Source organism: Hevea brasiliensis, chromosome 12 (genome assembly GCF_030052815.1).
Source record: "Hevea brasiliensis isolate MT/VB/25A 57/8 chromosome 12, ASM3005281v1, whole genome shotgun sequence".
Taxonomy (NCBI): domain Eukaryota; kingdom Viridiplantae; phylum Streptophyta; class Magnoliopsida; order Malpighiales; family Euphorbiaceae; genus Hevea; species Hevea brasiliensis.
The window spans coordinates 23,439,535-23,463,875 of NC_079504.1; the positions used below are offsets into that span (position 1 = coordinate 23,439,535).

General features: G+C 31.8%; 2 protein-coding genes and 1 non-coding gene across 3 annotated transcripts; all 3 read left to right on the forward strand.

Moving 5' to 3' along the window:
• The first annotated feature begins 13,706 nt into the window (after positions 1-13,706).
• LOC131171478 (small nucleolar RNA R71) lies at positions 13,707-13,813 on the forward strand. The gene has a single exon (XR_009142138.1). It is a non-coding gene; the product is annotated as a small nucleolar RNA R71 (small nucleolar RNA).
• A 5,132-nt stretch (positions 13,814-18,945) lies between these two features.
• Positions 18,946-20,337, forward strand: LOC131171147 (MDIS1-interacting receptor like kinase 2-like). The gene has a single exon (XM_058130608.1). It carries the CDS (start codon positions 18,946-18,948, stop codon positions 20,335-20,337), a length of 1,392 nt encoding a protein of 463 aa, XP_057986591.1.
• Positions 20,338-21,573: 1,236 nt separating this feature from the next.
• LOC131171148 (uncharacterized) lies at positions 21,574-22,479 on the forward strand. Its single transcript, XM_058130609.1, has one exon. It carries the CDS (start codon positions 21,574-21,576, stop codon positions 22,477-22,479), a length of 906 nt encoding a protein of 301 aa, XP_057986592.1.
• Positions 22,480-24,341: the final 1,862 nt, after the last annotated feature.

A 24,341-nucleotide genomic window follows, 5' to 3' on the forward strand; every position in this document is an offset into this window, starting at 1 on the left:
ATCAACAGATTGGACCATTAGATGATTCAAGTGGTTAACTACTAGAGCTTACAACCGTTGAAGAGGAGGAATAATTGGACGAGGCAGATCTAAATCATACAATAGAAAGCGATGAAGAAGAACTCCATGAATATGATGATGATAGTCAAGATGATAGTGAATAAATTGTATTGTAATGGACAGTGATCTAAATTTCAAAAGTAATATATAGTTTAACTTTAACGTAATGATTGTTATATTATCATATTATTCATGTATATTATGTTATAATTTAACTTTATGAACTGTTTGTGATAAGGAGATGTGTATAATAAATGTGTAAGTCAGGATGGCACTGTTATTATTATTATTATTATTATTATTATTATTATTATTATTATTATTATTATTATTATTATTATTATTATTATTATTATTATTATTATTATTATTATTATTGTTGTTGTTGTTGCTGTTGTTGTTGTTGTTGCTGTTGTTGTTGCTGTTGTTGTTGCTGTTGTTGTTATTATTGTTGTTGTTGTTGTTGTTGTTGTTATTGTTGTAACTATTATTTGCAGGTTGTGTTGTTGAGATTTTGGGAACATCCAATTTTAAGGGGAGGTTTTGCTAGATTTTTGGTACAAATAGAATAAATTTTAGTATAAATTAACTTTTCTTACTATGTTTATCTAATTTACAGATATGGTTAGGAGCAGACACAAAGCAGATGCTTCTCATGATGTTAAAATGGGAACACCTGCACCATCTGAAGGAGGTGAGCCTTTGACACCTCAGTCACAGCCATCAGTGCAGTTCAACGCACCAGTGGCTAGCCGAGAGACTGCAGCTGTGGATGGTTTAGAGAATGCACCAAGGTCTTTACATGAGTCTGCAGTTCTTATCTCACAAGATTCTCATCCATCCTTTGAAGTGAGAGTGATTCTTTAGGGCGACGACGATTATAACTTTGTGATGGCAAGTGAGTTAAATAATTATATTTTAATTATTTTATCAAGGTTATGTAATACAAATGTACCTTTTATTGAAAATATTTTGTTCCATATGTTCAGGTTAACGGGTGGATCTACAATCGCTCGGATGATTACAAATACCTTTAAGCAACAGATTGACACTGAGGGTGTCAACTGGAAGGCTATATCGGAAGAGACAAAAGAATTTTACTGGAAAGAATTTAAGGTAACATCAATTTTGTTTTTCTTATGTTCGGTCATATTTTGATCCTTAATCATTATAAATATGTATTTTTTATTGTAGAAAAAATGTTGTTGGGAGTCCTTCGAAGAAGCAGGGATAAAGGCTGCATGGAGATCAAAGGTACAAGGACATGATTGCAGATTTAAAGAATTTCAGGAAAAGGCCCTTGTATATTTCTGAAGAAACTTGGGCAAATTTTGAGCAGCATTGGAATGACCCCAAGGTCATTCAACGGTCAGAGATATATTCTAGAAACAGCCGTGGTGCTGCAAATGCTCATGGACTGTCCACCCACACAAGTGGATCCATAACATATGCTGAATGGTCTGATAAATTGGTTAGTATTTTCACATAAGGAAAAAAAAATTATGGATGGTTGTTGATGGAAATATGATGTAATGTGATAAAATTGTCATGAAAAATATTATAGATTATTGTGCAATTGAATTGTAAGATTTTTGTTAATTTCTAGCAGGAGGAAATGTCAAAATATAAGGGAAACTCTGCCCATTTTTATTTTCATTTCTTAATAAATTTCAATAATTTATTATTTATGAATATAATAAATAGCTTTTGATAACTCTTTATTTTTTTCTAGGAGAAAGAATTGGGTAGAAAGCCAACTCCAACTGAGTTGTTTGTCCATACTCACACTCGAAAGCATGAGAAGGAAACTTTTGTGGACCAAAAATCCAAAGAGATGCATGTATGGTACTCTTTTATTTATTTAACTATAACTTTTTTATTGTATTATATGATGAATTATTTATAAAAAATTTTCATTTTTTTATTACATACAGGATGCTATAGCAGCTAGGAGGGAGGAGCTAACACAAACCACACCTGGTAACATTGATGAAAACCAACTTTATTTAGATGTAGTCGGAGGCGGGGAGAAGAGACGGAAAGTGTATGGCCTTGATCTGAATCATCTACTTTTTACCCATTAGTTGGAGCATCTTCTAGCAAGGTGTCTGTATCATACAATTATCAAAATGCTGCATTACAACGACGAGTATAAGAATTAGAGAAACAGCTTGAGGATGAGAGGCAAGCAATGACAGAACGAATGGATCAAATGAAGTTGGAAATGGAGATGAATATGGAATGCATGAGAAGCTTTATGATGGAAGAAATGATGAGATTAGTCAGAGACCTACCAACATCTCTGCCTCCACCTCCACAAAATTGAGGGTTTAGAATTTTATATTTGACTTATTAAACTTTAGTATGCTTTACTTTACTTCTATGAATTTTATATTAATTTATTATATGTAGTGATTATTTCTATTTTGAATTTTATTATTATTATTATTATTATTATTGTTATTATTATTATTATTATTATTATTATTAGCATTTTCTTATTAATTTTTAACTTTTGATTTAATTTTAAAATATTTTAAAAATTGAAAATTTAAAAATTACATATATAAATTAAAAATACCGACTAAAATATATAGTTGATACATTTTTTCAAATTAAAATAAATACATAATGACCTATTTTTTATTGTTGGTAATTAATTTTAAAAATAAAAAATATTACCGACCACAACTTTAGTCGGTACGTTTTTTAAAAATAAAATATATATTGATAAATTACCGACTAACTTCATTCAGTCAGTGATTACCAACTAAGATATAGACGGTAAATAGTGGCTATTTTCTCTCCTTACCGACCATCTATAAATTACCGACTAAATTTACCTACAAACTGTAATGTCACTATTTAATTTTAAATAATTCAAAAAAAGTACCGACCATAACTTTTAGTTGGTAACTTATGAAAATTAAAATATAATTTGTATTTCACTGACTAAACGTTTTGTCGGTAATTACCGACTAACTTTTAGTCGGTAAATAGTAGAATTAACCCCTATTGCCAATAATTAGCCTATAAAAAATACCGACCAATGCACACATTTTACCGACTAAATGTTAGTCGGTAATTACCGACTAATAATTTATTCGGTAATTAATAGCGACAACTTAAATACTGATTAATATCAATTTGGTCGGTAACGGAAATTACCGACTAATTAACCATATATTTAGTCGGTAATTGTAGTCACTATATTTTTAATTTCTTGTAGTGTTAGTTTTTATTAACCTAACAAAATAAAAAAAAAAATCAGTGATCTACATTTTTTAAATTTTCTATTAAGTAATAAAAAAATATTTTAAAAAAATTCAAATTTTGATTTAAATACGCAAAATTCTTAAGTTTAAATGTTGTATGGGTCTAACACCTAACTTGGGGGTTGACATAGAGCCACAGGTCCTCCAAAATTTTATTTTTTCTTCAAAGTACTTTAAATATAGGTAAGTTCTTAACTATGTCACACATTTGGTCTTAGAAAAATCTTAACAAAATTTTAAAAGGTTGTTTTTTTTATTAACCTAATTAAATAAAAAATTTAATAAGTCCATATTCTAATAATTTGAAACATTTTTTTATTGGCCCAACTCAGTTGAAAAATTGGTCACCAAAATTTTTTAAATTTAATTTTAAATAATAAAACGTAATTTAAAAAAATATTAAATTGTGAATAATCTAAATGAATAATTTAAATTTACGGAAAATATATTATTTAAATTAAATAAGATATATTAATATAAACTATTAATCAATATTATTCAATTTGATCTTTTTAAAAAGTCTTTAAAATTTTAAAAAGTCATTAAAATTTTAAAAAATAAATGATAAATATAGGAGGTCATGAAGTCAACTGTCAATAATTTTAAATGAATGTTCAAATATTAGGGGAAATTATATTAAATTGAATAGCTTTTTCTTGGATGGCTAAGTTGAAGTTGCATATAATTAAGAACAGGTTGAAGTACAATGAATATGCAGCAAAATGGAGTGATAATATATTTGCATATGCCTCTTTGAACCACACAATTTCTTTTTCATCATTGCATATGTCATTGGCCCCAAAATTGATAAAGGAATAAATTAGAATTAGAAATAAAAGAATTAATGGCCTTAAATGGTAAGGATAATCTCAATTCAAGAATTAATTGTATAAGGCAATTATGTGGAGTTAATCTCACGAGGGTGGTTTTAACCATGGAGCTAGGTTTCCAACAAAACCACAACCATGATACTGCTAAGTCAATTTCTTCACCATGACACCTATACAAGTCCAAGATTAGTAAAAAATTAAAAGGCATGTGTATTTCTTGTATACTCCCTGCCTATATAAGGTTATTAATTCACTTTAAATTTTGCATCCTATCATCGATTTCCTTATATCACCAACCTAAACAAAACTTGTCTGTCCCTTTCCCTCTCTCTAGATCTCTGTCTGTTTGGTGCAAAAATGAGCAAAAGGAAAGAAACAATAGGTGTGTCTGGGCATGACTTGAAAATGTTAAAAGATGATTTTTTTATGGGATTATTGAGCATTGTACCATTCCAAAATTAAGCAAGGGTTATCTAAATCTAAGTCCATCATCACCTTACTCATCTTCATTAAAAAATTAAAAGGCATGTGTATTTCTTGTATACTCCCTGCCTATATAAGGTTATTAATTCACTTTAAATTTTGCATCCTATCATCGATTTCCTTATATCACCAACCTAAACAAAACTTGTCTGTCCCTTTCCCTCTCTCTAGATCTCTGTCTGTTTGGTGCAAAAATGAGCAAAAGGAAAGAAACAATAGGTGTGTCTGGGCATGACTTGAAAATGTTAAAAGATGATATTTTTTATGGGATTATTGAGCATTGTACCATTCCAAAATTAAGCAAGGGTTATCTAAATCTAAGTCCATCATCACCTTACTCATCTTCAGTGTTAGTTAATTATACTAGTCAAGGAAATACATCAATTTATCAACCAAGTAGCCCAAAGGTGAATATAATTACTAATCAACTTGCTCAAACAATGTCTTCACCGGGATAATTTCTATTGTTAATTTTTTTTTAATTTGATTAATTAATTCTCTTTAAATGGCTTTCCCTGTTAAATTTTGGATTTCAACAAGGGCCATTCTCATCTGCCAACTATGTGTGTGTCTATATATATATATATATATATATATCAGTGCCAAAAAAACTTCAGTTTGAAGGGACTGGCTAAGTTGATGTATTTTCTTAGAATTATTAAAATATGCACTTGGTAAAGCAAAAAATTTAATGAGCCTATATTTTAGTAATTTAAATTTTTTTATTGGCTCAATTATTAAAAAATTAATGAATCTATATTTTAGTTTTTAAAAGAATAGTTTTTATTGAACAACCAAAAAAAAATTGGTGACCTATATTTTTTAAATTTTCCATCAAGTAATAAAAAATATTTTAAAAAAAATTCAAAGTTTGAGTTAAATGCACAAAACGTCTAAGTTTAAATATTGCATGCGTTTAACACCTAACTTGGGTGTTAACACAAAGTCACAGACCCTTAAAAATTTTATTTTTACTTTAGAATATTTTAAATGTAAGTATATTCTTAACTGTGTCTTACATTTAGTTTTAAAAAAATCTTAACAAAATTATAAAAGGTTGTTTTTCTTATTAACCTAATTAAATAAAATATTTAATAAGTTTATATTTTAATAATTTAAAGTATTTTTTTATTGGCCCAACTCAGTTAAAAAATTAATCATGAATATTTTTTAAATTTAATTTTAAATAATAAAATATGATTTAAAAATAATTAAATTATGAGCGAGGTACAAAAGCACCTAGGTCTATAGTTTTTATATCCGTCAGAAGCCTCATATATCTAAATGTTATAATTGTCATTAATAGATATTTTTTATTGGCCCAATAAAATAAAAAAATTTAATGAGCCAATATTTTGGTAAATTAAATTTTTTTAACAGCCCAATTAAAAAAATTAATGAGTCCATATTTTAATTTTTAAAAAATTAATTTTTATTAACCTAACAAAATTAAAAAATTTGATCCCACATTTTTAACAAATTTTTTAATTTTCCTTTTAGTAATAAAAAAATATTTTAAAAATATTCAAATTCTTAGTTAAATATACCAAACGCCTATATTTAAATATTGCATTCATCTAATACCAAACTTGAGGTTGAAACAGAGCCACTACCCCTTCAAATTTTCAAAGTTGATTTTTTTTATTAGCTCAATTAAATGAAAAAAAAAATTAGTGAGTACATATTCTAATAATTTGAAGTTCATTTTTAAAGAAAAGAAAATAAATTATTGAATAATTTTCAAATAATTAAAATGCAATTTCATAATTTCAGAGCAGCGTATATATAAATTAATGCATGCAATTGAAAGGCCATCAAAAATCAATTTAATTACCTTATCAGTGTGTCCTACACTCAAACAATTCTGCCAAACCTTTTTTATAACCCTCCAACCCAAAGGCAGCCAAGAAGGTATATCATTAAAAAGTCGTAGCCATCCAAGGCCACGGTGTGGCTTTAATTCTGGAGGAGTTTTGGTTCTTGGCCTCCCTCTTACTAGTTTAGGCATGGTTTCTTCAGGTTGAGGTGAAACCTCAATATGGCTAGGCTGAGAAGGAGGAGGAGAAACAAGAAGAAGAGGAACACTTTCTTGAACAAGTACATCATTGATCCCTACTTCTTCTGGTGGAGTCTTTTCATTATCTTCAATGAGATCTAAAAATGCTTTTAATTTATTTCGTTCATGTACTTTTATTTCGTACCTTTACGAGCATGCATATTGAAATTATTATTCTTATTTTTTTAATAGGAGAAAACAATGAGTAATTAATATAATCTACCTTCGAAATTTTTCTTAAAATTTTTAATAAAATAATATTTCAAAGTTTAATATTTAAAATTAATATTGATATCAATTACAAATAATCAATTAAAATTTAAGTTAAAATATCTTTGTTTTGCAAAAATTTTGTTTCTATTTATTATATTTCTATAAAACAAAATAATTATTTTTTATACAATCAAAACAATTATTTTTTAAAATTAAATTTGCAAAATAAAATGGATAAATTTTCTCTTTTATTCTCACTCCTCACTTTTGCCTCTTTCATCTTTTCCTCCATTTGTTCTCTACTTTCTCTTTTTTCTTTATCACCCATTCACTTTCACTCCTTATTGTCATCTATTTATTATCGCATCTCTCTTATTTTGGTTGTCTGGTGGCGTAAAAGAAAAAATAGGAAGAGAATGGGATAGAGAAAAGAAATAAAGGGAGAGAGAGGGAGAGATAAGACATGATAGTGTTATGTTAATATGGCCTATATTTTGGATATGTCTTTACAGACTTGAATTGTGACTCGTCACAAAAGTTTAACGCTGCGACCTGATTAGAATAAGGTTTGTGAGGTATGGACCAGTATAAATATTGTAATATTCTGTCATTTACGGTAAATTTGTGAGATATTGATAAAACACACTGGGATTAGGGTTTAAAAATTTTGAGTGATTGAATATTGCTCTTTTTCATCACAAAATTTTTTTTCTCGTCTTGCTCGTGGACATAGACCTTACGATATAACCACGTAAATTATGTGTTATTATTTTCTCTTTTTCATATTGTGTGATTATGCAATTGTGTGTGTGCTTAGATTTGCATGCTTGCTATAATAGATAGAGATTATCTTTTCCAACGAGCAAGGACTAGCTAGATTAGAGTTGGTGAGGTTTCAATGAGAACTTTACTACATTGTAAACTACTAGAGAAAGATTAGGTCAATTTCTCCTTTTCTTCTTTTCATTATGAATTTATTTAATTTTTCCTTTTTACTTATTTGCAATGTTAATTATATGTGTTTTTTCATGATACTTATACTAATACTTAATGAGCCACATAGTTAGATAGCATAACAAATAATACATAAAATTTATTGACATTTACTTGTACTCTAAATCTTGCCTTTCAATTTTTCAGGACTTGAGTGAACTGTTAGAATTTGATAAGGAAATGTATTACCCTATTCTCTGTGTTGGTGTGGAGAAATCTTCTGCAGTAGTAATCATGTCTGCGTTCGTAGATTTTTGTGACTATATTTTATGTGAAGGCAGTTGAGTTAAGTTGTAAAGCTCTCTTTGATAATTAGTGTAGATGCATTGTGTCATTTTGTTTAGAATATGAGAATATTTCCCTTTTTTGATACTATTTTTTAACAATTATAATCTTTTAAAACATCTTACTAATAAATATTTAGTTTGTTAAATATGTGAATGTTTATTATTACTTTTTATTCAATTACAAGGGACTACTTCTAATAGCAATTGTGATTGTGCGGATAATTACTTTTACCTTAATACCAAATGTATAATAAATTAAAATAAATTTTAATAGAATATTCACGTTTGTATTTGACAACAACAATTATCCTCTATTGAATAATATTAAAGACAACATTCATGCCCAATATATTAAATTAACATTAAATTTAGGGACAATTAAATCTAGTGTTCCCTTATAATATGATATATGGGGTCAACAGTAATCACTTCTTCTGAGAAAAGGACATTCATTCTTATAAATTAGGATGATAATTGTTCCATATACAATAGGGATGATTATCCATACAACAGGAAGACGACTTGAGTCCTCACATTAGGTGATGATAATCGTCCCCAAATATGGGGACAACTATTATCCCTTAATATGGGATGACTCTAGTTCCCATATTAGGTGACAATATTGGGGACGAGTATCATCCCTTAATATGGGATGACTTTAGTCCCCTTATTAGGTGGCAATAGTTGCCTTAATATAGGAACGACTCTAATCTCCATGTTAGGTGATGATAATTGTCTCCAAAAATAAGGATGACTCTTGTCCTAAAAATGGAGCGATTTTTTATGGTTGTCGAATCCACCAGAGATTAAATTAACTGAAATCACCAATTATGAAATATTTTCTGCAGCAAGTGGTAAATCCAGGCCGAACCCTAGAGACTGAATTATTAAATTTTGTGCACTTGTGTAATGGAAAAAAGAAACAATGGTTGGGGGGGTTAATTCGCAATCCAAAGAAGAAATCAAAAATCCAAAATTAAGATCTAAAAATAAGAAACTCTCCAATTAAACAAACTTCAGTCTAAGGTAATTCGCATTCCAATGCATTGATCTGATCATAGACAAAAGAAATACAATTATATCTTATTGAATACTTAACGTAGATTTACCAAACAGCGAGGTAAACCTCTGACTTCCCTATACTCATCAATTCGTGCCCAACACTCTTATTGACTCTAATTATTAACTGAGTTGGTATTAAGCAATCCTCATCAAATTAATAACTGCTTTAAGAAAAGGAAGTAGTTAAGCTGAACAATAATTTATGAAGCATAAATCATTTAATCCACCCTATTGTTTCCTTAGGTTATTATCGAAAACTTGGATCATAATCAATAAAACCTAATTGCTACTCATGTTCAATCTTACACAACAATTACGGATTATGAAAATGAACTAGCAATTGATCAAATCAAACAATTAACTAATAGGCCTTTTTAGAAAATCATTCAACAAATAAAAAACAATTAACTCAGAAAACAATAGATATTCAAAAAGACATAAATTAAATTAAGAACTTGGTCTCACAAATCAAGCAAAAGAACTTGAATCCCTTGAACTGAATTAAAAACTTAGCCACTCGTGTTCATGGCTTACAGAAAAATAAAGAAAAATAAAGAAGAAATCTAAAAAGAAAAGAATGGAGAATGAAGTGTTCTATGGAGAATGAAGGTTTGAATTGGGATGCTCTTAGCTGCTGCCCAAAGACGTATTTATAGTCAAAAACCTAACCCCAAAGATAGGAACCAAACTAGGAAAAGTTTTAAAATTCAAAAGATAGATTTTCAGCCTGCATTCACGTTTCTAAAATCAAGGCTGATTTTCAACAACTTCCTTTCCAAATCTACCTCTGCCCTCTTCAGGAAAGTTGTAGCCCTATTTCTTAGCTTTCCAACGGGTACTTATTCGCCCAAATCCGAGGTCTACAGCCCAAGTTATGGCCCAAAAATCGGGACTGGTTCAGATAGACGGTCCAACCCATAGTGACGACTTCATTGCCATTTTTGACAATTAAAATGATCTCATCTCACATCCAGCCCTTCATAGAAGTTGTAGATGTGGCTCTTAAGGTTTAATTGGATTTGGGCTTGCTTCATTTGGACGTCTGAAACTCCAAATACAAAATAAATACTGAAACTAGTCGTGACACATCAAGTCTAGGCTTTTGTAATAGATCCATAGCTCATTTTATCAACCTTGAAGACTGATTTGGGCTTTGGTCCCTCTTTATCTTTTGAAGTGCTCTATCTTAGCTTTTCAATGGATTAAACAGCACTCAATTTGGAGACCCACAACTTTAGAAACACCTGAAAAATACAGCAAAGGTCAAATGCTGAAAATTTCTCCATTTAACACAATTATTCCACAACTATCTAAAAATATGTCTAAATGATAAATATATTTTAACCAATCTGAATTAAACATAAAAACACACTAAAAATACTAAATTTAATGAGAGTAAAATTAATAAATTATGCACTTATCAAATTCCCCCACACTTATTCTATGCTTGTCCTCATGCATGACTTAAAACTCTCAATCAACTCCACTTAGAAGTTCCTTAACTTCACCCTACAATATTCTCTAACAAAAGATTAAAAGTTTGAAAGAAGAGGCAAGTAAGGTAATAATCATCATAATAAATTCTATCAACACCATACCAATATATCAACAATTTTCTAACACAAAACAAAAGGCTTGAAATCAATTAAACTCACACAATTAAAGTTCCATAAAATTTTAAATTACATACCAAAACACAAGGCTAATTTATCAAGGCATAATAATTATAGCTCTTTGCAAATCTTAGGGGAGATAGAAATAGGCTTTTTTTTTTTTTAAGTGTATTTGAAATTGGTACTTCTCTCTTGTCACAGTTACTTTTTTTTTTTTTTTCAACCATCACCTTCAGAAAAGTACCTTGCTCATATCTTAGGTAGCTTTTAGCCTGAGAATCGACATGGGGTTCATGAAGACCCCTGGTTAGTTTGCTTAACTAAAATAGTAGAGCAATTTTTAAGTTCTACATTTTATTTCTCCCAATTTATGTATCTACATATTATAAAGTGCCCTAATAGATTAAACAAAGTTCTGAAATATGCATGACACTAGTTTAAAGCACACATAACTAATCATTTCACCATTAAACCAAGCCTAAATGATTTATGTAGGAAAAAATTGCTTTATGGTATGGAGAAGAGGGAAAATCTATCATTAAAGTTACTATTACCTTGCCTAAAATCTCAAAAATTCAATTTAAAATAGAAAAGTCATTTCAAGGACAAAGCACTTCTCTCCAGGAGTTAATGAATCAAGCTTATGAGAACGATTTTTTTTTTTTTTTTAATTACAGCAACAAATTTCTCCTCCCCCACACTTAAAACTTACATTGTCCCCAATGTAAAGCCCAAATGCAAAAGAAAAAGAAAAAATGCTAGAAAATAAAATAAAATAAGGGAAAGAAAACAAATCTGATTGTGGCTAACAAGCCACCCATGGGTTGCCTCCCAAGAAGCGCTTTTGTTTATCGTCGTTAGCTCGATATGGCAAAGCTCCTTAATCCACTGAATGCTCCTCAAACCCCTCATAACATGGCTTGAGTTCATGACTGTTGACCTTGAACACTTTGTTAGTTCCTAAACTTTGAATTTCAACTGCATTATAAGGAAACACATTAGTAACAACAAAGGGTCCAACACAATAAGAACGCAACTTACCAGGCATTAGCTTCAATCTGAAATTATAAAATAAAACTTTTTGCCCAATCACAAACTGCTTCCTTAGTTTGTCATGGAATGCCTTTGTCTTTTCTTTATAGATCCTAGAATTCTCATAAGCCTTAAGGCGAATTTCCTCTAATTCATGCAATTGTGATTTTCTTTCTAACTCATCCTCCATGCTTAACTCAAAATTATCCTGCACAAATGTATCAAAAACATCCATAGAAAAGACAGAATGATTATCAGCAGGATACTTCATGGCATCAAAGATATTAAATTTGACAGTCTCTCCATCAAACTCCATGGTTAAGGTACCCTCATCCACATCAATTTTTGTCTTGGTAGTTTTTAGGAAAGGTCTTCCAAAAAAAATCAAAGTTGAATTTGATGAGAGAGCACTATCATCCTCCATATCCAGAATGTAAAAATATGTAGGAAAAATCAATCCTCCAACCTGCACCAACACATCCTCAACTACTCCCAATGGGTAAGCATTAGAACGATCAGCTAACTGAATAATGACACTGGTTTCTTTCAAAGGGCCCAAATTTAAAGTTTGAAAAACTGAATTTGACATAACATTAGTAGATGCTCCTAAATCTGTCATTGTACTTTCAAATTTAGAATCATCTATTCTGCAGGGAATAGAAAACGAACCTGGATCCTTACACTTAGGGGGTAATTTTCGCTGAATTAATGCTGACACATTTTCCCCCACACTGATCTTCTCATTATTCCTCAACTTGCGCTTTGTAGTGCATAACTCTTTAAGGAATTTAGCATACCTGGGAATTTGTTTGATCGCATCAAGTAAATATATATTAACCTCTACCTTCCTGAAAGTCTCCAAAATTTCTTTCTCTTATTTTTCTTTCTTCGTCTTGGCCAACCTGCAGGGGAATGGAGGAAGAACAGAATTATTAACCTTATTCAGTTTAGGTTCAGTATTTACCTTAACTTCAGGAACTTTAGACTCTTTTTCTCCTTGCTTCTTCTTTTTCGTTGACTCATGTGGAGTTTAATTTTCAACTTCTTTCCCACTCCGCAACAGTATAGCACTCGCATTTTCTCTAGGATTCATGACTGTTTGTGATGGAAGCTTTCCAGAACCTTGAGCTTCCAACTTACTCACAGATGAGGCTAACTGACCAATCTGCCTCTCTATGTTTTGAATGCTATTTCTGGTCTCCTGTTGAAACTGTTGGGTATTGTTAGCCAAAGCCTTAATAATTTCATCAAGTGACATACCTTGATTTGAGGGAGGCGGAGGTGAAGGTGGTTGATTCACTTGTGGTCTTTACTGCTGGTATCGGTTTTGTACTGGTTAATTCCCATAACTCAAATTGGGATGATCTCACCATCCTAGATCATAAGTATTGGAAAAGGGATCATACTTGTGTTGTGGCTGTCCATAATTTCCCACTGCGTTAACATGTTGCATTGATTCATCCTCTTGTAATGCAGGACACATGTCAGTAGTATGACCCGAACACGAACAAATCCCACACACCTTAACAGTTTGCATTTTCCCTACAGCCAACTGTCTCACCAAAGAAGTTAAATCAGAAATTTGTTTCTCAATGTTAGATGTACTTACCTCATTAACCTTCATGGGTGTGTGATCCATTCGCATTCCAAACTGCTGAGAGTTTGCTGCCATGTTAGCAATCAGCCTCCTTGCTTCATCTGGTGTTTTGTCAACCAAAGCTCCTCCACTAGCAGCATCTAACATACTGTGGTCCATTGGTAGAAATCCCTCATAGAAATACTGAATCAACAGCTGCTCACTTATTTGATGATGGGGACAGCTTGCACACAGTTTCTTAAATCGCTCCCAGTACTCATACAAGCTCTCTCCATTGTACTGCCAAATGCCACAAATTTCTTTTCTTATATTGGCAGCATGGGAAGCAGGAAAATACTTTTTCAAAAATATCTGCTTCATCCCATTCCATGAGTTGACAGATCCAGAAGGAAGATAATACAACCAATCCTTAGTTGTGCCCTCCAGTGAGAAAGGGAAAGCTCGAAGCTTGATCTGATCCTCTAAAACTCCTTGAGGTTTCATGCTGGAACACACAACATGAAATTCTTTTAAATGCTTATGTGGATCCTCACCTGCAAGACCATGAAACTTAGGCAACAAATGGATTAGTCCAGATTTTAACTCAAAAGCAACATTTAAAGTAGAGTATTGAATACACGAAGGCTATTGGTTTAAATCAGGAGCAGCCAACTCTTTCAAAGTCCTAGCAGCAGTCAAGGTCTCGTTTTCGGAATTTGACTCTGAATTCGAATCCAAACTTAACTCCTTTAGAGATTGGATTCCTTCAGATGTACTCGAAATCTGCCTAGCTTGCTTAGTCAATTTTCTCAATTGTTTACTTGTTTTTTCTACTTCTGGATCTAAGATCAACTCACCAGATTGAGAAATTCTTGTCATAAAAAAAAAGAAATCAAAGTAAAAATAGAAAAATGCCTCAAAACCCTAGAAAACAATTGAATTTGGCCTTAAGAGGGTGGGGCCAAAATATTGGTCTTCATCAGAGCGTCGTTTCCTTCAAAATAGGTATGGGCCACCCTCCAAATTCAACCAAAATTCTTAATGAACAGTAAAACCATAATTTTTTTTTTCGAAAATCTGAAAATAGCAACACTTCACAAACAGAGTTAATAACAAAATATCCTAACACCAAAAACACAAAATCCAATAAATTTCAGTCCCCGGCAACGGTGCCAAAATTCTTGATGGTTGTCAAATCCACCGGAAATTAAATTAACTGAAATCACCAATTATGAAATATTTTCTGTAGTAAGTGGTAAATCTAGGTCGAACCCTAGAGAATGAATTATTAAATTTCGTGCACTTGTGTAATGGAAAAAAGAAACAAAGGTTGGGGGGGTTAATTCGCAATCCAAAGAAGAAATCAAAAATCCAAAATTAAGATCTAAAAATAAGAAACTCTCCAATTAAACAAACTTCAACCTAAGGTAATTCGCATTCCAATGCATTGATTTGATCATAAACAAAAGAAATACAATTATATCTTATTGAATACTTAACGTAGATTTACCAAACAGCGAGGTAAACCCCTAACTTCCCTATACTCATCAATTCGAGCCCAGCACTCTTATTGACTCTAATTATTAACTGAGTTGGTATTAAGCAATCCTCATCAAATTAATAACTGTTTTAAGAAAAGGAAGTAGTTAAGCTGAACAACAATTTATGAAGCATAAATCATTTAATCCACCCTATTGTTTTCTTAGGTTATTATCAAAAACTTGGATCATAATCAATAAAACCTAATTGCTACTCATGTTCAATCTTACACAACAATTACAGATTATGAAATGAACTAGCAATTGATCAAATCAAACAATTAACTAATAGGCCTTTTTAGAAAATCATTCAACAGATCAAAAACAATAGATATTCAAAAAGACATAAATTAAATTAAGAACTTGGTCTCACAAATCAAGCAAAAGAACTTGAATCCCTTGAACTGAATTAAAAATTTAGCCACTCATGTTCATGGCTTACAGAAAAATAAAGAAAAATAAAGAAGAAATCTAAAAAGAAAAGAATGGAGAATGAAGGTGTTCTATGGAAAACGAAGGTCTGAATTGGGATGCTCTTAGCTGTTGCCCAAAGACGTATTTATAGTAAAAAACCTAACTCCAAAGATAGGAACCAAACTAGAAAAAGTTTTGAAATTCAAAAGATAGATTTTCAGCCTGCATTCACGTTTCTGAAATTAAGGCTGATTTTCAATGACTTTCTTTTCGAATCTACCTCTGCCCTCTTCAGGAAAGTTGTAGCTCTATTTCTTAGCTTTCCAACGGGTACTTAATCGCCCAAATCCGAGGTCTACAGCCCAAGTTATGGCTCAAAAATCGGGACTGGTTCAGACAAACAGTCCAACCCATAGTGACGACTTCATTGCCATTTTTGACAATTAAAATGGCCTCATCTTGTGTCCAGCCCTTCATAGAAGTTGTAGATGTGGCTCTTAAGGTTTAATTGGGTTTGGGCTTGCTTCATTTGGACGTCTGAAACTCCAGATACAAAATAAATACTGAAACTAGTCGTGACACATCAAGTCTAGGCTTTTGCAATAGATCAATAGCTCATTTTGTCAACCTTGAAGACTGATTTGGCTTTGGTCCCTCTTTATCTTTTGAAGTGCTCTATCTTAGCTTTTCAATGGATTAAACAGCACTCAATTTGGAGACCCACAACTTTAGAAACACCTGAAAAATACAGCAAAAGTCAAATACTGAAAATTTCTCCATTTAACACAATTATTCCACAACTATCTAAAAATATGTCTAAATGATAAATATATTTTAACCAATCTGAATTAAACATAAAAACACACTAAAAATACTAAATGTGATGAGAATAAAATTAATAAATTATGCACTTATCAATTTTCATCCCTGAAAATGAAAATGACTCTCTAAAGTCGTCCTCTAAAGAAATGAGATGCTCGCTAAGAGGACATATAATAGTAACAATTTTGGTCATCCCCTAAAGTTTAGGGGACGATTTTTAAGATTTTAGGGGGTGATTTTGATGACCTCTAATCTATTTTTTTTTTAGTGAGTTTATTAATTATTATAATTAAATATCTGATATAAAAAAAAAAAATATGCCTAATAAAAAAGCTCATCAAAATAAATTAGTAAAAGTCTATTTCACAGTACCGTCACGGATGACTTGGAAGGCATTTTTTTATCTGCAGAAATTTAAGTTTCATTTCACATTTAGATTCATAGTTAAAAAAGAACTCTCTAAAAAATTATCATTTTAAATATTAAAAAATAATTTTATAATTATTAAAATATATTAAATTAAATTTCAAATTAATTTTAAATTTTTTAATTAAAATAAATATATTTTTAACTACAGCTTTATATTAATATATTTAAAGTATAAAGCACTATATATTAGAAAAGTGAGTTTTAAACTTAGTTTGTTTCATGGAAAATAATTTATAAGTGAAAAATAATTTTTATGAAAAATATTTTTTAAGAAAATATTTTATGAAAATATTTTTCATTATTTGATTATAGTATTAAAATAATGATATATAAATAACTATATATATATAAGTGTTTTCAACCTTTAATAACATTATCAAAATTTAGAAAATAATTTCTTCTTCTCACAAATAAAAGAGAAAGATTTTTTTTAAAAAATTAGTTTAAATTTTTTTATTAGAAAAATACTTTTTAGCTAAGAGCGAAATTATAGTCAATAAATATAAAATTTAGAAATATTAACTTTATAGGAATTTTATAAACAAGAAAAATATGAGAAGGGAATACCTAGTTTAGGAGACTACTGATTAAAGATAAATTCATTGGAAATTCAAAATAAATTCACCGTAGCTGCAGAGTACTCTTTTTTTCTTAACTAGTTTTTTCAATCAAAAAATCTGATAATTTTTGTGAATTAATAAAAATGTGAAAAGAAGATTTCAAATAATCCTATTGAATTGGAAGGGTTAAAAATAAATAAATTTAATTTTCCAATAAACAAATAAATATGTTATTTTAACTGCAACTTTTTTTCTTTTTACCTCCAAAAATTTAAAAATATTAAAACAAATATCTATCTTCCTAAAACTAAAAAGTTTGTCTCTAAATTTTAATTTAACAAATTAAAATGTGTTAATTTTTTACCTTTTAAAATTTAGAAACTAAAGTGACAAAATTAACTACATGAACTCAAAATGTAAAAATTTTGAATTCAAAATTTACCTCTTTAATCAATATTGGGGCCAATTGTATTTTTTGTGTGGCGCAATAGTTTTAGGGGCAAATTTAAAATAAATTAAATATCCCCTAAAAGTTTAAGGCACTAATAATTTTTTAATATCATCTTTTTTCCTTCATAAATGTTTTGTTTTTATCAAATAAGAGGCATTAAAAGTATATCTTTACAACCTTGGATATTAAAATCTTAAATGAGTTATTATCACATTTTGAATTCAAACTAAAGTTTAATTAATTAAAAAAAATAAATATTAGACAAAAAAATAATAAAAAAATAAATAAACTAATTCACGTAATTTTTAATTTAATAAAATTTCAAGTTTTAATTTTTTGCTTGGTCAAAATTTTCTGCTAAAAGACCAAAGAAATTATGAAAAAGTTAGTAACATTAACAAAAGCAAACGACTGCAGACTTTGAAATTTTAATGCATGCACGTGAGTGTGTTTGAACTTCATCCCCAGCGTTATTTGACGGGGGCATCACTACTTTAGTAAAAAGTGAAATCGAATCAAATCAGTTTATTTGAGTTGAAATTTTCATTTTGAACTTATTTTAAAATTAATTTCATATTTTAACTCTAATTTATGATTTAAGAATAATTAATTAAAAAAACTATTCAATCCTGTTTTATTTTTTTTTTCAAAAAATTAAATAGATCTAATTTTTAAAATTAAAAATAATTAAATTGATTTATCGAGAAAATTGGAACAAAATTTTGAATTAAATTGATTCAGTTGGTTTTTTAGATTTAAATCCAATTCTACTTATCCCTAAAGTAAACTATTAGATAATGATAGAAAATATACATAATAAAATTACCTAAAATAAATTAAATATTTTATTAATAGTTTTGGAATTATGAATCAGGCCACTCAAAAAATTTTTACTATCATTTTTTTTACAACATAAATATTATGATTTTATCAAATAAGAGACATATATTCAAGTTTTAAATGAGTTATTATCGCGTCTTGAATATTAATTAAAGTTACAATTAATTAAAAAAAATCAATTAGTTTGATGATAAATGTTATTTTTTTATTTGATAAAATTTAAAAGTTTGTCAAAGTCTCGATACAAAATTGTTAAATAAGTAACCATTATTTTCTGGACTATATGGGAGGTGGGCTCAATACGACGAAGACTTGGACCATCGGGTCTTGCTCTTGAAAGGAGAGGGAGGCACAGCTGTACATAAATAGAGCAATGAAGTATAATTTCCGAAACAGAGCAAAACAGCGGCCATGGCAAGACTCATCTTGGAAAATCTAGCCTTGCAAATTTCCCTTGTTCTATTCATTCTATTACATTCCTCACTCAGCGTTGCTTCTGACTCCACTCAAGAAGCTAATGCTCTTCTTAAGTGGGCAGCCAACCTTCACAACTTTAAAGATTCTAACATTTCAACATGGCCTCTCCATCCTGAAAATGCCAACAATTCCAGTCCAAGAACAAGCCCCTGCAATTGGCTTGGAATTTCTTGCAACGTACAAGGAATGGTCGAGAGATTAAACCTTACAAACGCAGGTTTAAATGGTATGCTCTATGAGTTTTCCTTCTCTTCCTTTCCTGATCTTACTTATATTGATCTTAGCATAAATCTACTCTTTGGCACCATCCCACTTGGAATCACTCAACTTTCCAAACTCATTTATCTTGATTTGTCATATAATCTCTTGTCTGGAAGCATCCCTCCAGAGATTGGCCTCCTAACAAATCTCGATACCCTGCACCTTGCTGCAAATCATTTAAATGGCTCAATTCCTCCAGAAATAGGCCAGTTAACTTCACTTACTGAGCTTGCCTTGTACGTCAACAATCTAGATGGTCATATTCCTGCTTCCGTGGGTAATATGACGAAGATGCTTCGGTTGTTTCTCTATGACAATCAACTTTCTGGTTCTATTCCACAACAATTGGGAAACCTTACCAATTTGGTTGAACTTCACATGGATACCAACAGTCTTTCTGGTCCAATTCCCATAACACTATCTAGTCTGACAAATCTCACCATTCTTCATCTCTATGAAAATAAACTCTCTGGCCCAATTCCTAATGAGCTGGGAAACTTGAAGTCTATTGTTGATCTAGAGTTGAGTCAAAATATACTTAATGGTACTATCCCCGCTTCCCTGGGTAATTTGAGAGAATTAAAATTTTTGTACCTCAGTAATAACCAACTCTCCGGGCCAATTCCTGCTTCCTTGGGTAACTCGAGCCAGTTACGACATTTGCACCTACGTGGTAATCACCTTAGTGGTTATATTCCTGCTTCCTTGAGTAATCTGAGCTACTTGACAGTTTTAGACCTCTCTGGAAACCAGTTTATTGGCTTTTTGCCTTCTAATGGTTGCAAAGGCCAATCACTGAGCTTTTTGAATGCAAGCGATAACCATTTGCGAGGTCCAATCCCAGAAAGCTTGAGAAATTGCACGAGCTTAGTTTATATTTTACTCAATAGTAACCAACTCGAAGGAAACCCATTTGAGGATTTTGTTGTCAACTCGAAGTTGCAAAAGGATGGATCTAAGTCGCAACAAATTTTCTGGTCTGATCTCAAACATATGGAAATAGAGGTCACAAATAGAGGCCATAGTGATTGCAGGAAACAGTATAATGGGCATGATACCACCTGAGATCGGAAATTTTACGCAACTATGCGAACTTGATCTTTCTTCAAATCATATATCTGGGGAGATTCCGAAGGAATTTGGAAAGTTAACGTCTTTGCTGAAGCTGGTTCTGAAACAAAATCAACTTTCAGGAGCCATACCATCAGAACTTGGATCTCTGACCAATCTTGAGTATATGGACTTGTCCACTAACAGATTGAGCAAGTCAATCCCAGAAAGTATAGGGGACTTGGTGACACTACACTACTTGAATTTTAGCCACAACAAGTTGAAAAAAGCAATTCCATCGCAGCTGGGAGAGTTGATTCAACTGTCGCAGCTAGATTTGGGTCATAACTTGCTGACAGGAGAGATTCCGAAAGAATTCACAAAACTTCAAACCTTGGAGGAACTTATACTCTCTCATAATAATCTGTCTGGTTTCATCCCCAACGCTTTTGAACAAATGCATGGTTTGTGGAAAATTGATATGTCCTACAACCAGTTGCAGGGTCCAATTCCCAACAGCAAAGCGTTTCAATATGCTTCTATAGAAGCTTTGTGTGGGAACAAAGGATTGTGCGGCAATGCTAGTGGATTGGAGCCTTGTTCAGGACAAAAACAAGTCTCGAGGAAGGGCAGGAAAATTATGCTTATAATTTTACTCCCTGTTTCAGTAACAGTAACTCTTTTTTGTGTCTTGGTTGTTCTACTTGTCAGGTTCCAAGTAAGGAAGAGAGGCTCAAAGAAAGAAATAGAAATGAATATTGAAGGCTTGCTTGCCATGTCAATTTTTGATGGAAAAACATTGTATAAAGAAATAATACAAGCAACCATATTGGAAAAGATATTTGTTACCCTTTATGTAATTATCTTTACCTAAATTAGCTGCTGTATAAATATAGTAATAAGCTTTATATTAGCCTATAATAAGGGAGTAGTTAGTGCTGTAAATGTATTGATTAGTACAGTCTCTGTGTATAAATTATGTACATCACGTTTGAAGAATACATACAATTTTCTTTCCTATCATTTTCTATCTTATTTGACATGGTATCAGAGCGCCGATCTTGGTACTCTGTATAAAATTGTTCACATTCTTCCGCTCGTTTTTCAATGTCAAAAGAAGTTTCAGACCAATCCAAATCAGACATTATGGATCCATCACATCCATATTACATCCACCATTCTGATCAACCAGGACACTTGTTGGTTCCAACTAAGTTAAACGGAACAAATTATCAATCCTGGTATAAAAGTATGACGCATGCTCTCATTGCCAAGAAAAAATTGGGTTTCATTGATGGATCTATCAAAATGCCATCATCCACGGAACAGCCAACCGAATTTGAAAAATGGAACCAATGTAACAGCATGATACTCTCATGGATATCTCATTCAGTCGAACCTGATATAGCATCCGGCCTCATGAATGCCGAGACAGCCAAACAAGTGTGGGATGATCTTCGGGATCAGTTTTCTCAGAAGAATGCTGCTGCTATATTCCAAATCCAAAAAGCAATAGCAACAATCACTCAGGGTACAATGTCCGTGGCAGCCTACTACATCAAAATCAAAGCTTTGTGGGATGAATTAGAGATTCATCGTACACCAGTGACTTGCAATCGCACCAATGATCACCAGACCGAAAGAGAGGAGGATAAATTGATGCAATTTCTCATGGGGCTCAATGATCCTTACAAGATTGTGAGATCCAACATATTGCTGATGAAACCATTACCCAACGTTCGTCAAGCATACTCCATGATTATTCAAGAAAAAACCCAGCAACAGATTGGTCCAAGCATCACTGAGAATTTCTTTGTAGCAGCTGTCGTTCAGAGTCGGTCAGTCACACAAAAAGGTGCTAAAGAAAAATTTTGTGAACACTGCAACAGGTCAGGCCATAATATTGATGAGTGTCGCAAGTTAAAATATCATTGCAAATTTTGTGACAATAGTGGGCACACAGAAGATCGTTGTCGACTCAAAAAGGCTAACCAAAATGCTAGATCCATACAATCTAGCAACAATCGAACTGGGGGACGTTCAGCCAATGCTGTTGAAACAACAATTGGGGGAGACAATAGTACGGAAAGCTCCGGATTTCCAGTTAATTTTACCAATGAACAATTGCAAAAATTAGCACAGCTTTGTGATGATTAATCAAAATAAAATTCTCGCAATGGAGATATATTCGCTAATGCGCAGTATAATCTCTCCATTTAATGCTTTTTCAAATTCAGTTGTTAAGCCTTGGATTCTGGACAGCGGGGCTACTGATCATATCACCTCTGATCCTTCTCTTCTCACACAAATTCAGCTTCCTTCTGTTCCTCTTGTTAATTTGCCAACTGGTGCCACTGTCAACATTACACATACTGGCACAATGTCTTTTAATTCTCAACTAGTTTTAAAAAATGTGTTGTGTGTTCCCTCATTCAAATTGAATCTAATGTCTGCCAGTAAAATCACTAATGCACTCAATTGTTGTGTTATTCTTTTTCCAAATTTCTGTTTTCTGAGGACACAGCTACGGGGAAGATGATTGGCTCGGGTAGACAGAATGGCGGACTCTACTACATACATCCTTCAACCCCTTCACCAGCTGCATATCACACATCTCAGTCTTCTTATCTATGGCATTTGCGAATGGGTCACCCATCCTCATCACGACTTGCACCCATTCTATCTTTTTTAAAACTTTCCAGCAATATTGATAATAAATGTAACACTTGTCCTTTAGCAAAGCAGACTCGTCTGCCCTTTCCTACAAGTTCTATATCTACAAAAAGTTCTTTTGAAATTTTACATTGTGATGTTTGGGGACCACATAAAGTCCCTACACATTCAGGGGCGAGATTTTTCCTTAGCATTGTCGATGACTACACTCGTTGTTCTTAGGTCTTCTTAATGCACAATAAATCTGAAACAACATCTTTGTTACAACGATTTGTGGTTTTTGTTCAAAATCAATTTCATAAATCTATTAAAATACTTCGTACAGACAATGGTACTTAGTTTCTTCCCATAATTTCTTTTCTACAAAAAAATGGTATTGAGTTTCAAAATACATGTGTCTATACTCCGCAGCAGAACGGAGTCGTTGAACGAAAACATCGTCACATCTTAAATGTTGCTCGCTCCTTACTTTTTCAATCAAATGTGCCACTTCATTTTTGGGGAGAATGTGTTTTAACAGCCATATATTTAATCAATCGGCTTCCTTCACCCTTACTCTCTAATCAGTCCCCTTATGAAAAATTATACCAAAAGCCACCTCCTCTTCAACATCTCCGTGTGTTTGGGTGTGAGTGCTATGCCACTATTGTCCAACCTAAGCAAAAATTTTCTCCCCGAGCTACACGCTGTGTTTTTCTTGGCTACCCACATCATCAAAAGGGATATAAATTACTTGATCTTGTCTCTAATCAAATTATTATCAGCCGAGATGTTACCTTTAATGAGAATATCTTCCCATTCATGACTTCTGAATTACATTCCTCTTCTAGAACTGATTCACCATTATCCTCACCTCCACCATTATTGCCAAATCTTGCCATAGATCCTGCCACCTTACCAAAAATAAATTTTGATCCTTCCTCAACAAATTTAGATGATACCTTCCATAATAATATCGATTCCTCCATTCACAGTCCATCACCAAATCCTTCTGCACCTATCGAAGCCCAGCCACTCATTGATCAAGCCAATATATCACCACCTGATCCTCCACGCCGTTCCACTCGAGATAAACATCCACCTGCATGGCATGATTCTTACATTCTGTCTACTCAAACCAATGATCCTACCGGTAAAAGGGTTTCACAAACAGGTACAAGGTATCCACTCTCATCTTTCCTTTCTTTTCTACTCATACAGAACCACAGACATATGATCAGGCCGCCGGTCATCCCCAATGGGAGAAGGCTATGACTGCTGAACTTGAAGCATTAGAACGGAATCACACTTGGTCATTGGTTCCTTTACCTCATGGTATTAAGCCTATTGGATGTCGTTGGGTTTAT